The sequence below is a fragment of the Molossus molossus genome, unplaced genomic scaffold, assembly GCF_014108415.1.
Source record: "Molossus molossus isolate mMolMol1 unplaced genomic scaffold, mMolMol1.p scaffold_m16_p_3, whole genome shotgun sequence".
NCBI lineage: Eukaryota > Metazoa > Chordata > Mammalia > Chiroptera > Molossidae > Molossus > Molossus molossus.
This window is the reverse complement of record NW_023425366.1, coordinates 11,994,622-12,010,766: the sequence shown is the minus strand read 5'-3', so window position 1 is coordinate 12,010,766 and position 16,145 is coordinate 11,994,622. Positions and strand designations below refer to the sequence as shown.

The 16,145-nt window shown below is 38.9% G+C and overlaps 1 protein-coding gene across 3 annotated transcripts in view; it reads left to right on the top strand.

Annotated features, from left to right (window-relative positions):
* Positions 1-16,145, top strand: part of WDR70 (WD repeat domain 70) — a 298,472-nt gene that overhangs the window by 192,054 nt on the left and 90,273 nt on the right. For all 3 annotated transcript variants that reach the window (XM_036280095.1, XM_036280098.1, XM_036280096.1), the window contains exon 10: positions 7,257-7,431. In XM_036280095.1, the coding sequence (XP_036135988.1) occupies positions 7,257-7,431 (175 nt within the window). The remainder of the gene's footprint in view (positions 1-7,256; positions 7,432-16,145) is intronic.

The following is a 16,145-nucleotide window of genomic DNA, read 5'->3' as shown; positions in this document are numbered from 1 at the left end:
TTTTTAATTTTTTGAGGTAACACCATATTGTTTTCCATAGTGGCTGCACCAGTCTGCATTCCCACCAGCAGTGTACTCTTTATATATTTTAGATACCATTCTGTTATCATATATATGATTTATAAATATTTTCTCCAAATCTGTGTCTTGCCTTTAAACTTTCTTCATCTTTCTAAGTAGATAAATTTTTAATTTTGATGATGTCCAATTTATCTTTTTAAAAAATCATTTGTGCTTTTGGTATTGCATCTAAGAAATAATTTCCTAACCCAAGGTGACATTTTGAGAGTTTTACATTTATGTCTATGATCCATTTTAAGTTCATCTTTGTATGATGTGAAGTGAAGCCCACATGCACCTTCCTGTGTATGGACAGCTGGTTGTCTTAGCAGCAGTGTTTGAAAAGACCATTCTTTTTCCATTGAATTGTTTGGGCATCTTTGTTGAAAAGCAGTTACCATAAATGTCGGAGTATAAGGGTTATTTACTGTAACATTCATTCCCTACTCTGACACTAGATTTCTTAAGGCCTAATTTTAGTAATTGTAAGTATAAAGCATTAGTACCAAATACAGAACTCTTATTGCAATTACTCTGTGTGTGCCTGTGAATTATGTGTGTTTATAAAGATCATTGTGGGTTTATATCGAAGCTAGAACATTTTCCCCATTTCTGTAGAACCTTAATACCTTAATATTTGGGCATTTTTGAAAAGAATGTCGTTCTGTTGGATTTGTTCTGCCAAGAGAGCCAGCAAGTTGCAGACTCTTACATCACTCAAGTTGCTTGTGTAGTCTTTCAAGAACAAATTAAACCAAGATCTCTTAAGTGATTTCCATGCAAAATTAATGCTTCTCTTGCCTTCTGCCAAATTCTACGTGCATTTATGCAGCAGATGCCAGAAAGTTTAAAACTTGTAGATGGAAAGAACTCAGAATTTTAAGACAGAAAGCATTTGTGCCTGGGGCAATGCAATGACCCCACCTGTGTTTTTTTCTTGTCTTCTGGGTGTTTTCATTGTGTTACCAGAAAGGCTCAGGCTGATAATTCTTCCATTTTCAAATCTTTTTAAAAATTTTTATCCTCACCCGAGGACATTTTTGCATTTATCTTCAGATAGAGCAGGAGGGAGAGAGAGGAAGAGAGAGAGAGAGAGAAACATCGACACGAAAGGGACACATCGAGTGGCTGCCACCCGCACGACCAACCAGGGCCGGGGACAAACTGCAACCGAGGTGCGTGCCCTTAGCGGGAACTGAACCCGGATCTCCCTGGACCACAGGCCGACTCTCTAACCGCTGAGCCAAACCGGCCAGGGCTAGCTGCTTTTTTTATATAATTGGCTCAACCTGTTACTATACAACTGAAATAAATGGAACATACTTAGTTGTTGGGTTTATTAGCTTTAATATTTTATTTATGGTCTGTGAAGAAGAGCAAAAAGGAACTAATATTTATTGCGTGCCTACTGTGTTCCAAGTACTTTCCTAGACACATTTACATCCCTAATCTCATTTAATCCTCACAACTCCTCATTGTGGTAGTATTATCCTGGTTTTAGTGATGCAGAACTTTAAACAAGCCAGATAATGATAATGATACTTGTGTGCAGCCTTTCATAACATAATTCTGAAGTATCATCTAACTTCTGGAGATGTTCAGTTGTAAAAAAAAGGAGAAACTATCATAATTTATCCCACTGTGGCAGATCCGAGTGTAGAATGAAAAGGCACACAAGGTATTTCTCAATGTTTTGTGCATATTAACTATGGGAAGCATAGTGAGCAGAGATAGGAGACAAGCAATACAGAATACATTAAGCAAAGCATAAGGTTTTATAATGCTCAGATACAAATATTACCAAATGAATGGATATTTATATGCAGAAAAAGAACCTTGACTTCCTACTACATATAAAATAGCCCAAGTGCCTATCAGTAGATGAGTAGATAAAAAAAGCTGTGGGACATTTACACAATGGAATGCTATGCAACTGTAAAAAAGAAGGAGCTCTTATCCTTTGCAACAGCATGGAGGGATCTGGAGTTAACTATGCTAAGTGAAACAAGACAGTTAGAGCAAGACAAATATCACATGATTCCATTTATATGTGGAATCTAATGAACTAAATAAACTGACGAACAAAATAGGTCCAGAGGCATGGATGTATGGAACAGACCGATAGATCTCAGAGGGAAGGGCTTTGGGAGGATGGGAGAGATTAACCTGAGAACATGTATGCATAACCCATGGAAATAGACGTTAGTGTGGGGAAGGCTGGGGTGGGGCAGAGGCTGGGTGGAGGGGGACAAAGGGATGGAAAATGGGGGGACATCTATAATACTGTCAGTAATAATTTAAAACAGATTATAGACCTAGTTGTAAAACTTAAAACTATAAAACTTTTAGAAGTAAACATAGGAGAATTTCTATGACCTTGGGTTAGGCAAAGATTTCTTAGATTTTAATATAAAATTTTTTTAATAAATAGGACTTTATCAAAATTTGAAACATCTGCTATTTGAAAGACTTTTAAAAAATGAAAGGCAAGACACAGACTTGAAAAATATTTGCCAAACACCTATGTGATAAAGAACTTATATCTAGAATAACTAAAGAACACTTTAAATACAGTAATAAGAAAATAAACAACTAAATATTTAAAACAAGCAAAAGATTTGAAGACATTTCACTAGTGAAGAAAAATGGATAGCAGCTAGTACATAGAAAGATCCTCAACATCACCAGTCATTTAGGAATTGTGAATTAAAATCACAATTCCAGTATATTCTACATCTGTTAGAATGGCTTAAAAAAACAACTGGTAATACCAAGTGCTGACAAGAATTTGAGCAGTTGAAACTCTCATACACTGCTGGTGGGAATTCAAAATAGAACAGTCACTGTGGAAAATTAAATTTAGCAGTTTCTTATAATGTTAATAACTATATATTTCCATATGATCAGCAATTCTATTTCTAGGTATATAGCTAAGAGAAATGAAAACTTAGTTTTACAAAAACAAAACAAAACAAAAAAACTGTATATGAATATTTATAGTAGCTTTATTCACAATCACCTCAAACCAGAAACAACCCAATAGTCTTTATTTGATGAATGGAGAAACAAAATGTAGTATATCCATATAGTGGGATGTTATTCATTTACAAAAAGGAATGGACTACTAATACATATTACAGCAACTTCAATACTTTATGCTCAGTTAAAGAAGCCAGACTCAAAAGGCTATATACAGTATGATTGTTATTTTGTAATATTGGAAAACATAACTATAGAGATGCAAAACAGGTCAATAGTTGCTAAGGGTTAAAGCTGGGAAAGGGAGGGGTTTTCTACAAAGGCAACACAAGGGAAATTTTTAGAGTGATAGGACTATGTACTTGTCAAAACTCACAGAACTGTACATTTAAAGTGATAAGTTGTGTGTTAAGCACCAATAACATGTTTATCTATTTTCCCTCCCACCCCCTGCCCTGGTGCTCCCTGTCTCCCTCTCCTAGTCATAGTAGACATAGGCATTCCAGACTAGATTTGGTGGCTCTAATGTCATCAAGGAGGACCAGGGCCCCTTCTGTTTTGTTGCTGTGATAAGATGCTACTTGAGACCAGCATCATGTCCAGATTGCTGCAGAGGCAAGAGTAAACAAGAAGGGGTGAAGAAGGGTCTTAGTTTTCTTTTGAAGACTTTCCCAAAGCCCCACACTATACCCTTCTGTTTACACTGCACTGGTCAAAGCATAGTTGCCACATTTCATCACATGTAGCTGCAGCAGAGGTGGGGAATACAGACTGTAACTGAGAAGAGAGGAGAGTGGATGCTGGAGTATGCTGCTAGCACTATCTGTCACACTGCTAATGGCTTCTAGCTGTCAAAGTGTCTTGTAACAGGGAAGTTAAGTCTCCTGGCTCCCCACTAGGTTGCTTTTAAATCCTTGAGCTCCAAGGTGCCTTTCTGCTATTCCTGTGTACTGTTTCCAAATCCTTATTTGTGGTTACATAAAATTCACTCAATGCAAATCTTATGTCAGGCACTGGGTTTGACATCTTTGAAAACTAGAGTTTGGTAATTGATTACTTTTCCAAGCAAAGCTTAGGAGGAAGACATGCAAAAATTATTAATAAAAATATCCTTCATTTGGGATAAATCATAAATATTTTACAGAAAATGCTGGCTATTTGAAATATATACAGCATTTCATTGTATGTTGGTTATACCTCAAAGTTAATTTCTAAAATGCTTTGAAAGACAGTGAATTTCATTCATTTAAGAAACATTTATTGCGGACCCAGTATGTTATGTTCAAGAAATGGTACAGTCCCTAGGCACACAAAAATTTTTTTTAAAAAAGAACCCTTTCTCTTAAGGAGCTCATTTTATAGAAGGAAGAGATGCTATTATGTGTAATTACAACGGACATGATTGATGTTACAGTATGGGAGTTAGAATATGGAAACCTGGTAGAGTTCCCTAGTCTTGTTCTTTTTCAAAGTTGTTTAGGCTGTTCCAAGATGTCTTCATTTCCATATAAGTTTTAGAATCGGTTCACCCAATTTCTATGCCAAAGAAACTCTACTGGAATTTTGATAGAGATTGCATTGAATCTAAAGATGTATTAGGGGAGAACTGAAATCTTAACAATATTGACTCTTCGGACCCATGGATACAGTGTATCTTCTTATTTACGTGGATCTTTTCATTTCCCTCAGAAATGTTTTTGGTGTTCAGTGTACAACTGCTACGCAGTGTCTTGTCAGATTCCATGTTTATTCATGCTATTATAAATGGTATAATTTTCATAATTTCAGCAGCCAATTATTTGTTGCTTATTAATAGAAATAAAATTGATTTATGATTATTGACTTTGTATTCTGTGACCTTGCTTAACTCAGTTATTAGTTCTAGTAGGATTTTTGTAGATTCTTGAGATTTTCTATGTAAATGATCATGCAGTCTCTTAATAAAGACAATTTCATTTCTTCTTTCCAGCCTTTAATTTATTTTATTTGCTCTATCGCACTGACTGGTAACTCCAGTCTATAGAAAGGGTGAGAGTTGATATCATTGTTTTGTTCTCAAGCATAAAAGGAAAGCATTCATCCTTCCCCATTTATTATATCACCTGTAAATTTCCATAGATGTCTTCTATCAGATTGAGAGAATTTTGCCTTATTTCTAGTTTTGTTGAGAGGTGTTTTTGTTTGTTTTAATATCATGAACGAATGTTGGATGTTTTTTCCAAATTCTTATTTTGCATGAACTGAAATAATCATAAGTCTTTTTCCTGTTTTAGTCTTTGATATGGTGCATTATATTATTTCATTCTCAGTCCTTTCAACCCTCCTTTGATGTATTGTCATTTTATGCACTGTAGTTTGAATTTGCTGATATTTTGTTAAGAATTTTTGTGTCTAGCCCTGGCCAGTTTGCTCAGTGGTTAGAGCGTTGGCCTGCAGACCAGAGAGTCCCAGGTTTGGGCACATACCTCGGTTGCAGTTTGTCCATGGCCCCAGTTGGGTCATGTGGGTGGCAGCCAGTGGATGTGTCTCTCTCACATCAATGTTTCTCTCGCTCTCTTCCTCCCTCTCTTTCTCCTGCTTTATCTGAAGATACAGTGATACCTCGGTTCTCGAACATAATTCGTTCCAGGAGGACGGTCGAGAACCGAATTGTTCGAGAACCGAAGCAATGAAACCCAATAGGAAAGCGTGACTCCACAAAGCGTGACTCTCTCTCTGCACTCACACTGATGACGCAAGCAAGGCGCGCTGGGCCGAATGAACGCCATTCGGCTCAACTCGGCTCATCTCGGAAGTTCGAGTTCCAAATATTTGTTCGGATTCCGAGACAAAAGTTTCTCGAATCTCCTGGTCGAATACCGATTTGGTCGAAAACCGAGGCGTTCGAGAACCGAGGTATCACTGTAAATGCAAAAATGTCCTTAGGTGAGGATAAAAAAAAAGAATTTTTGTGTCTATGTTCATTGGATATAAGGGCCCATATATCCAAAGGAGTGATATATAGCATCAGGGTATGCTGGCCTTGTACAATGAATTGCAAAGTGTTTCCTCCTCTGTTTCCTGGAAGAGTTTGTATGGAATTGGTGGTGTTATTTCTTTCTTAAAAGTTTGCTAGAATTCAGTAGTGAGTTTAGAGTTTTCTCAGTCGGAAGATTTTAAATTATGTATTTAGCTTTTTTAATCATACAGGAATAGTCCAGTTATTTATTTTCTTATTGAATGAGCTTTGGTTTTGTGTCTTTCAAGGAAATGTGTCCATTTCATCTAAAGTATCAAATATATGTATATACATTTGTTCATAAAATTTCTTTATTATCCTTTTAATGTTATTAAGCTCTATAGTGATAGCCTCTCATCCAAGGTATTGGTGTTTGAGATTGTCTCCCATTTCTGCTCTTTCCATCAATTCTGCTAGAGGTTTGTTAATTTTATTGAACTTCTCAAAGAACCAGTTTTGGCTTCTCTACCGTTTTTCTGTTTTTTTATTTTATTCCTTTATACTCTCATTTTTATTATATCCTTCCTTCTGCTTGCTTTGCATTTAATTTTCTCTCCCCCCGCCCTTTTTTTTGTCCAATATGTACAGTTAATGCTGTATTTTCCTTGTGTGTTCTTTATAAACAGAATACCGTGAATTTTGACATAATATATTTTTACATTGGTTGGGTTCTGTCCCCAGCCCAGCTCTAGACTGTTTGTAACGTAATGGAAATATAAGGTCTGACAGCTTTCTTTCTCTCCTCCCCAAGAGACACGAAATCTTTGCCTGGGTCCTAGAGCAGGACATCATTCTTTTTTAATGACCTGTTTGTTCAGTGTGTTTTCTAGTGTATGTTATACAACAGTGCATTCACACATGAGTAATTTAGAAATTACTGTGTGTATATAGGGGGAGTGTGTTCAACAGTTTCATTGATTGGAGTGTATCAGTCAGAGCTGTTTGGAGGCCACTGCCTCATTATTAGTCAGAAATAATAATTCTGATAGACTTGAAGTAGAATTTGCCATTTGCTGCCTGATTTGACAACAGCATGATTCAGGTGGTTTACTTTATTTCAGAGAGTAACCTCATTATAACTGGAGAATGTTTCACAGCGCACATTTTATTTTATAATAATTATTAAATTGAGATGCTTTAAAGTTGAAGCAGTCTTTATGGGCTCTTCTGTATTTTAAACTTTCTTTGTGGTCCATGAAAATCTCTTTCTTCTTCTTAGGACTGTGAGGACATGGGAAGTTGAAAATCCAAAGAAGCAGAGAAGTGTGTTCAAGCCACGGACGATGCAGGGTAAAAAAGTGGTTCCTACCACGTGCACCTACAGCAGGGACGGAAACCTCATCGCAGCCGCCTGCCAGAATGGAAGCATACAGATCTGGGACCGGAATCTGACTGTAAGTCAAGGGCATTTCGGTCCGTGTTTCTTAGAAGAAAACCCTGTTAAAATATTATGAAGATGAATTTCCGGAGTTTAGCTCTAATTTAAACTTCAGTGTTAGTTGATAAAACATTTGGACTTTTGCAGTAAATAGCATTTCAGCAAACATACCAGATCAGGATTTTCCAAGGCGTATGAGATTTTATTTTTAAAGTAACTTAGGTCTTTTGGTATAAAACTTAAAAAGTACTGTGAAGTTTATTACACTGCATTTCAGTGTACTTGATTTTGAAGATGAAGGATTTGATGGTAATATTAAACAAGCCTAAGCAGAGAACTAGAAAATACCCTTTAAAAGATTTAAGAAAATCATGAAATGTTCAAAGTGGTACATAAGTTGTTTTGCAGTTATTTCTGTAGTAATTTAAATAATATTTTATCTTAATATTCCATGACATTCCACTTGAATAGGTTTCAGATTTGTTTTTTACAATTTAGGTCATTATTAAAATAAATAAAATTTGAATTGGAAAGGATCATAGAATTCTATAACCATAGAAATAATGACTATAAAAGACTTTGACTAATTCTGTGAATTACCAATAAGCTTTAAAAAGAACTTTGTATGTCTAGGCGGTAAAATAAGAACTTTTTTTTTTTTTTTAATCCTCATCTGAGGACATTTTTCCATTTTTTGTTCAGTTAGAGTGGGAGGGAGAGAGAGGAACAGAGAGAGAGAGAGAGAAACATCGATGTGAAAGGAACACATCGACTGGTTGCCACCCGCACAACCGACCAGGGCCGCGGACAAACTGCAACCGAGGTACACGTTCTTAGCAGACACCGAACCCGGGTCTCTCAGGACCGCAGGCCGATGCTCTAACCGCTGAGCCAAACCAGCCAGGGCAATAAGAACTTTTGATAAATTAAATTATTCTACGTTACCAATGTTAAAATGAAAATCTACGCTAATCTTATAATACAGTTTGGTTATCTTATTTTACTAAAAGGTTCCAGTCTAATTATTAATTCAATAAATTTTTGTTAAGTACCTACTATATGTGAAGACTGTTCTAGGCACTGGAAGTATGGCAGATTATAAAAAATTCCTGCCCTCATGGTGTTTACATTCTAGTTCTTTTTATAAAATATAAAAATAATGTCTTTCAAATAAAACTGCCCATCAAACATTTACATTTTAAAAGGGGTCCTAGGAAAGGTAGTTATCTTTTGAGGTACCTTAGTTAAAGTCAGTTTTCTTGGAATAAGGTAAAAAGTAATGATGGGAAACAAGAATCCATGTCTGTAATGCGGGAAATATCTTTGGCATTTTCCGTTTGCCAGGTCTCTTTATTTCTGTTTTCCTCTTCACTATAAACCCCGTAAAGCTTCATAACAGCACAGAGATTTTTAAAGTCCTTTGAATTGTAAACTGAGTTTTAACCAAGCAATAAATTTTTTAGTAACTGGCTTGCATCATCTCTGGGTACTGTTGATTTAAACATGAAGTCTTCTTGAGGAGCTGTACTAGGGGTGCGTTTAGTATGGGATGTATATACGTGTGTGTGCCTTTCTCTTAGAACTTTACATTTTTATAAAGTTCAATATAGTTTTTCAAGATTGGCCTAGTATATCTCTTGAAGTAATGAGTATCTTCTGTTTCCAGTTTTGTAGAAAATAAAGCTGTTTGAATGCCAATTCTCCCCCACCCCCATATCTTTTCTAGCCATTCTACTAATCACAGTCCTTGATTCTATTTTGTTAGAATTTAATAGTACATGAATGTATAGCTTATTATACCACACCCCATTCATATTTCATTTATATTTTTACATTTGCATGTAAATGTGTCACTTGAAGAGAAATCAAATCGAGAAGAAAAAGCTTGCTAGCAGGAAATGAAGCTTGATTTTTAAAACATATTTTTACTAGAATGTGGGTGGTGAGCACACAATGCAATATATAGATGATGTATTATAGAATTATACAGCTGAAACTTATATAATGTTATTAGCCAGTGTTGCCCCAATCAGTTTAATCTAAAAATAAATAAATAAATATCCAATTGTTGCTAATAAAAAAAGAACAGATTTTACAAAATTTCCGTAACTATTACTTTAGCAATAATAAATCATTCACAGGGAGACACTAATGCTGAGATAAGAAAGCCTAATAGCAATAGGTTTTCTGTGTAGTAGCCAAAGATACATGGTAAATAATGATTAATACATGTTTTGTGACAATTAAGTAAAGCTATCATAATTGCCATATTTAATCATAGAATTGTTTTAAACTTTTTTTTTTTGCCAACTGTTTAGATGGCTGTTTTTGTTTTTTGTTTTGTCTTTTAAGTTGATTTTAGGAAGAGAGAGGAAGGGGGTGGGGTAGAGAAACATTGATTTGTTGTTCCACTTATTTCTGCATTCATTGGTTGAGTCTTATATGTGCGCTGACTGGGGATGGAACCTGCAACCTTGGTGCATTGGGATGACACTCTTAACCAACTGAACTACCTGGCCAGGGCAATCATAGAATTTTTAAAATATATATGTTTTTATTGATTTTAGAGAGAGAGGAAGAGAGGTGGGGAGAGAGAGAGAAACATCGATGAGAGAGAAGCATCGATTGGCCGCCTCCCGCATGCCCCGCACTGGGGATGGAGCTCGCAACCTGGGCGTGTGTCCTGACCAGGAATGGAGCTGGAACCTCTCAGTGCATGGGACGATGCTCAGTCCACTGAGCCACGCTGGCCGGGCAATCGTAGAATTTTTATTGGACTAACTGGAACTTTAGGAAGTGAAATGAAATTGTCTTTCTTTTAAGAAGTAAGATGTCCATCTGTTAATGATAAATTCCTATGTTCTCAGCACCTACCTTTATTCTAGACTTATGCTGACCAGTATGGTAACCACTAGCCATATTTGACTGTTTAAATTTAAATTATTTAAAATAAAATATAATTAAAATTTCAGCTCCTCTGTTATATTAGCCACTTTCAAGTGCCCAACAGCTGTGTGTCTAGTGGCTCCTGGAACAGCGCAGACAGCAGTCTGTTGGACAGTGCTGCGCAGGAGAGGCGGCCCTGCCTCCTGCCGGTCGTGGGGACGGCCTGCCTTCCAGCCGGAGGAGAGGGCTTCTTCGGAGGAGCTTGCCCGTGGCCTCCCTGGCCCTCTCCCATTCGCCAGCCTGTATCTGGGCAGCAGCACGGAGGCCGGCGCTTGGTGGGAGTCCAGTGAGGGGGTGCAGAAATCAGGGCGATGACTGGAGAGGTGACAGCATGCACCCTGACTCAGGGCCTTACCTAGTCGAACCCCTCAGCAGGCAGCACTTCTCCTAGCTGTTCATAGGCTGCCCCACCTCTCTCAGTGCTCAGCAGGCCTTTCCTGGCCCCTCCCCAGGTAAGATCTCAGCTTCCAGCCCACCAGTGGCACTTTCTCTCCCTCCTCTTTTCTCTCCTAGCCCTGGTCCCCATTCGACACGCTCTACTGAACATCTGCTGACCTATTGGCTGTTCCCCTCCAGGAGGATATTGGCTCATTTGCCCCCAGCTTTATTCCCAGAGCAGAGGATAATGCCCAGTATTAGCAGATCCTCAGTAACCATTTGTTGCATGACTGAATGAATGGATGTATTCTGAAAAGGTAGCATAAAGTGAGAGTATCAGTGTATTTCTAAGAAGACATCAATACTAGCATCAAAAATTAATATTATAATAACCAAACATGGTGCCAGGTGGGTGCTTGAAGTATCGGGGGGAACACTTTGTAAAGTATAAGATTGTCTCACCATGTCGCTGCACACCTGAAACTAATTCAAAATAATATCAATTGACAAAAAAACAGTAGTATAAAAACTATCTTAGTTATATTAAAACATAATGAAATAGAATATGACAGAGATACTGAGGTAAGTTTTGGTATATCCTTAATGTATAAATACATAATTTGTATTAACATAGGTAGATTTTTTAAAAATTGTTTTTAGCCCTGACCTGTTTGGCTCAGCGGTTAGAGCATCGGCCTGCGGTCCAGAGAGACCCGGGTTTGGTTCCCGCTAAGGGCATGTACCTCGGTTGCAGTTTGTCCCTGGCCCTGGTTGGGTTGTGCGGGTTGTGCCACTCGATGTGTCCCTTTCACATCGATGTTTCTCTCTCTCTCTTCCTCTCTCTCCCTCCCACTCTATCTGAACAAAAAACGAAAAAATGTCCTCGGGTGAGGATTAAAAAAAAAAATGTTTTTATGTCTGTCTTCCAAGTATAGTTTCTGGCTTTTAAATTATTCTAGCGTATTCTTACAAATACCTAGTGACTTCTACCCCCACGGAAGCCTCAGGGCAGGCTCTGTGCGCAGCGCTGCTCAGTGTTGCTGCACCTACCGCGTGCTGGACTCCCGCCTGCAAGAACACGCTGCGTTTACTTGCATGACAATCCCTATTTGTGCACTTGCCATTCTGGCAGGAAAGTGGGGATCTGTCACATCTGTGCAGTTTGCCTCCCCTAAACGCAGGTGATGGGAGGGAACGATATTTGAAGTTTGGTTTAGCAGTAGGGTACCACTAGCACTTTGACCCACTTCCCACTACACTGCCTCCTGCTGCTGCTTTGGCCTCAACCCCAGCCCCGATTCTGGGTCTGTCACTTTTGGGAAGATGACCGCACGTTACAGCCCCTTACCATGAAAGCCTCAAGCTTACGAGATACTGCTGAGATGTTTCTCCAGCTCAGTGGCAGATCAGTGCCCACACTCTCTCAACCATGCTAGACCGTGGTTAATATGGGTCAGAGAAAGCTGGGGTGAGAACTGGCCATCACATCAGGAGGTAAGAGTCTAGGCAGGTAAGCCCCTGGTGACTAAGAGCAGGAGGAAGGAAAGAGAATGCAGGGGAGGTCACCAGTAGTGACTTACAGCCAGTGCACCTCACATTTTTACACGTCTCCAGTCATTGTCAGGTAACCCATATTAAGAGTAGCTTGATATATGTCCTTGTGTGCCTTTCCCTTTATTAATATGTATATATGCAGATTAAAAGGTTGTATTTGTTTTTACACAGCGAATTGGCTGTTTGCTTAATTTAATTAAGTATAGCATGGATAATATTATAAGTGAATACATATAGCTTTAATCTGCTTTTTCCAAAATTTTTTAATTTAAATGGAATAATAATTTTATACATGTGAAATGTATGCTTTTTAAACATTTATTACTATTATTTTATTATTAATTGCCTCTTCTTTCTAATCTCATCATCCTATCTCTACCCCAAATGCTTGTTAATTTCCTGGTATGTATTCCTCTGTACTTTTCTCCATATCTCTCTAGCTGTATATATATTTATATCTAGCTATCTATGTAGATTAGGAAAATTTCACCTGGTATTTTTTTTTCCCCTCATCCGAGGATATTTTTCCATCCCGTGTTCAGATAGAGTGGGAGGGGGAGAGAGAGAGAAACATCTACGTGAAAGGGACACATCGAGTGGCTGCCACCCGCCCAACCAACCAGGGCTGGGGACAAACTGCCACCGAGGTACACGCCCTTAGTGGGAACCGAACCTGGGTTTCTCTGAACCGCAAGCCAGTGCTCTAACCGCTGAACCAAACCGGCCAGGGCTCACCTGGTATTTTTGAGCACCCACCACCTCACTGAGAATGAGACAAAAGACAAAAAGGTGTCTTTTCCCTTCTTTCTCCAAAGACTGATCACTTAACAATAATTCGTGGCTTTTACCCAATAGTTGTTGGCGTGAAAGCAGTGAAATACTGCATATGGGGGGATGAGAAGTAGGTTATAGGAAATATGACTTTAAAAACCCTCACCCGAGATATGTTCATTAATTTTGAGAGAGAGCGAGATAAACATCAATCGGTTGCTTCCCTCATGTGCTCCAACCAGGGATCAAACCTGCAACCCAGGTATGTGCCCTGACTGGGGATTGAACCTGCATCCTTTTGGTGTATAGGATGATGCGCCAACCAACTGAACCACCCAACCAGGGCAAAAATGACATTTTATTTTTATTTTTATTTTTTTTATCCTCACCCGAGGATATTTTTCCATTTTTTGTACAGATAGAATGGGAGGGAGAGAGAGGAAGGGAGAGAGAGAGAGAAACATCGACGTGAAAGGGACACATCGAGTGGCTGCCACCTGCATGACCAACCAGGGCCGGGGACAAACTGCAACCGAGGTACATGCCCTTAGCGGGAACTGAACCCAGGTCTCTCCGGACCGCAGGCCGATGCTCTAACCGCTGAGCCAAACTGGCCAGGGCCAAAAATGACATTTTAAAAACAGTTTTAAAAAATCATGTGATTTAGAAAATGATTCTAGTATCATTCTTTGAGGAAAAATGGTGTATCTTTGTAAAAGTTATAAACAGCAACATTAAAAGTTCAAATAAAGATTTTGCTTCCTCATTAGGCTTAATACTAGGAGTCTAGAAAACTATATATGGACAGCTACAAGTCTACTGTATGAGTCCTGTAGCACATTTTGTAAATGATATCTGAGACACGCAATTACATGGGACTGTCTGTCGATCAGTTCTGAGTTTTCTAAGCTCTCTACACCTCATGTTCTTCATTCATGAAATGAGGCCATGATCCCCACCTTGTCAGGTAATTTTCAGGTTTATATTCGGCGATGTATTTAAAGGACCCAGAATAAGACCTGTTGCATGGAACATGTTCTTAATAACTGCTGGTCTTCTGCCCCCCCCCTTTCATTTTAGCGCCTAGGTGTTTTACAGTTTTTTTTTTTTTTTTATTAATTGATTTTTTTTACACATGTTGTTTTACAGTTTTTGTAGAATGATGACCAGTCACTAGAGGTTATTCCATTATGTTGGCAGTTGTGTCAAATGGAGATTTCTTTTGTTTTTTTGAAAACCATATAAGATGGTTGAGTTCCTGATAATTATTTAAAAAAATTTTTTTCTTTATTGATTTGAGAGAGAGAGAGATAGAAACATCAATGAGAGAGAACATCTATTGGCCACCTCCTGTATGCTCCCCACTGGGGATGTGGCCCACAACTTGGGCATGTGCCCTGACCAGGAATTGAACTGGCAACCTCTTGGTGCAGGGTCGACGCTCAACCACTGAGCCACACGAGTTGGACCTGATAATTATTTTTTAACCTCTGGAACAGCTTATTTAAATATGAGAAGCTCTATGTAAGAGAATAGTTAGTTGGGAGGTAATCAGGAGTAGAAGTGATTTTTTTTTTAGCATTTTAGGAATAAAGTAAGACTTTCTAAACACCAAAGTCAGCCGTCTTTTTAATCTCTCTTCTCCTTAGTGACACTATCACTCTTTGAAACAACCTTGTTTCCTGCCAGCTTCTCTCTTGCCCTCTAAACTCAAAGCAACTAAGCAACCTTGCCGATGTGGGTGACAGTCACTCCCTGATGCCCTCATTGGTCTCCGCCTCCTTCACTGGCTGTTTTCCACTTCTCCATATGAGAGCAACAGACGTCATCTTTTCTAGTCTCCTGTCGAGGAGATGAACTGTTTTAAGTTCAATTATCATTGCTTTCAGTAACTGCTGACTTGAATCTGTTTCTTTTAATTTCATCCTTCCATTCTTCTGTGTTGCAGAGGTATGTTTGGTTGCCACTGAAACAGTCCACAAGAATGTCACAGCAGTACTTAAGCTCACTATACCCCAAACCCAACTTCTCGTCTCCTTTATGGCCCACTCTTCCCTTTAACTTTGCTATTTTTATTAATTTCTGTTTCTCTGTAGAACTTCAGAATATTCTCTCCCTCTCTCCTATAATCAGCGTCAGTCTTACAGATTCGGTTTTAGTGCCCTCACATCTGCCCCCTTGATCTCATCGCTTTTGCCTTCACTCTACTTCAGACCTTCATCATCTCTAACCTGTGTTGTTGGCTGTTCTCACCCTCTCTGTCCATCCGCTCTGAGGTGCCCAGCCCCAGTCTGAGTCAGGTTAAATGCAGTGCTCACTGCTTCAGTACTCACCACACACTGAATGTAGATTCCACATGTCCTTCGGCACCGAGGCCTTTCAGTTCGTCTGTACTCGACCTTGGAGTATCTCCCATGACCTGCTTCATAAATAGGAAAACTTAAAAACCATCAGATTAGATTACACTGTTTTCCTGCTGATCATCCTCTACTTCATTGTCTTCGTCCCTTTCCCTACACTGACCGCTCTGCCCTCTGTGCCTCCCGGCAAGCCCCGCCTGGTGGAGATCTCGTCCACTGAAGACGGGAGTCCAAAGCCATTGGCTCCCTGATGCTCTTGAGCAGCCGTGCTGCTCTATTTAGGGACTAGAAGTGTAGACCCTGAAAACATTTAAATAGCAGAATTAGGTGTTTTCTATTTTTAATTTTTATTAAATTTTTTTTTCTTTATTGATTTTAGAGAGAGAGGAAATGAGAGAGAGAGAGAGATAGAAACATTGATGAACAAGAACATCGATTTGCCACCTCCTGCATGCCCCTCACTGGGGATTGGGGCCACAACCTGGGCATGTGTCCGGACCGGGAATTGAACTAGTGACCTCTTGGTGCATGGGTCGACGCTCAACCACTGAGCCACACCGGCTGGACAGGTTGTGTTTTTTAAAACTTAATCTTCCATTTTAAAATCTTATCTTTTGAATAAGTGAAGAGTTCTTTGTCATAGTTGAGCCCATGGCGATGGTGAGCTTCCCCAGACTGCAGGAATGTCCGGTTGATGACCTCACATTGGCTCAGATGTTGG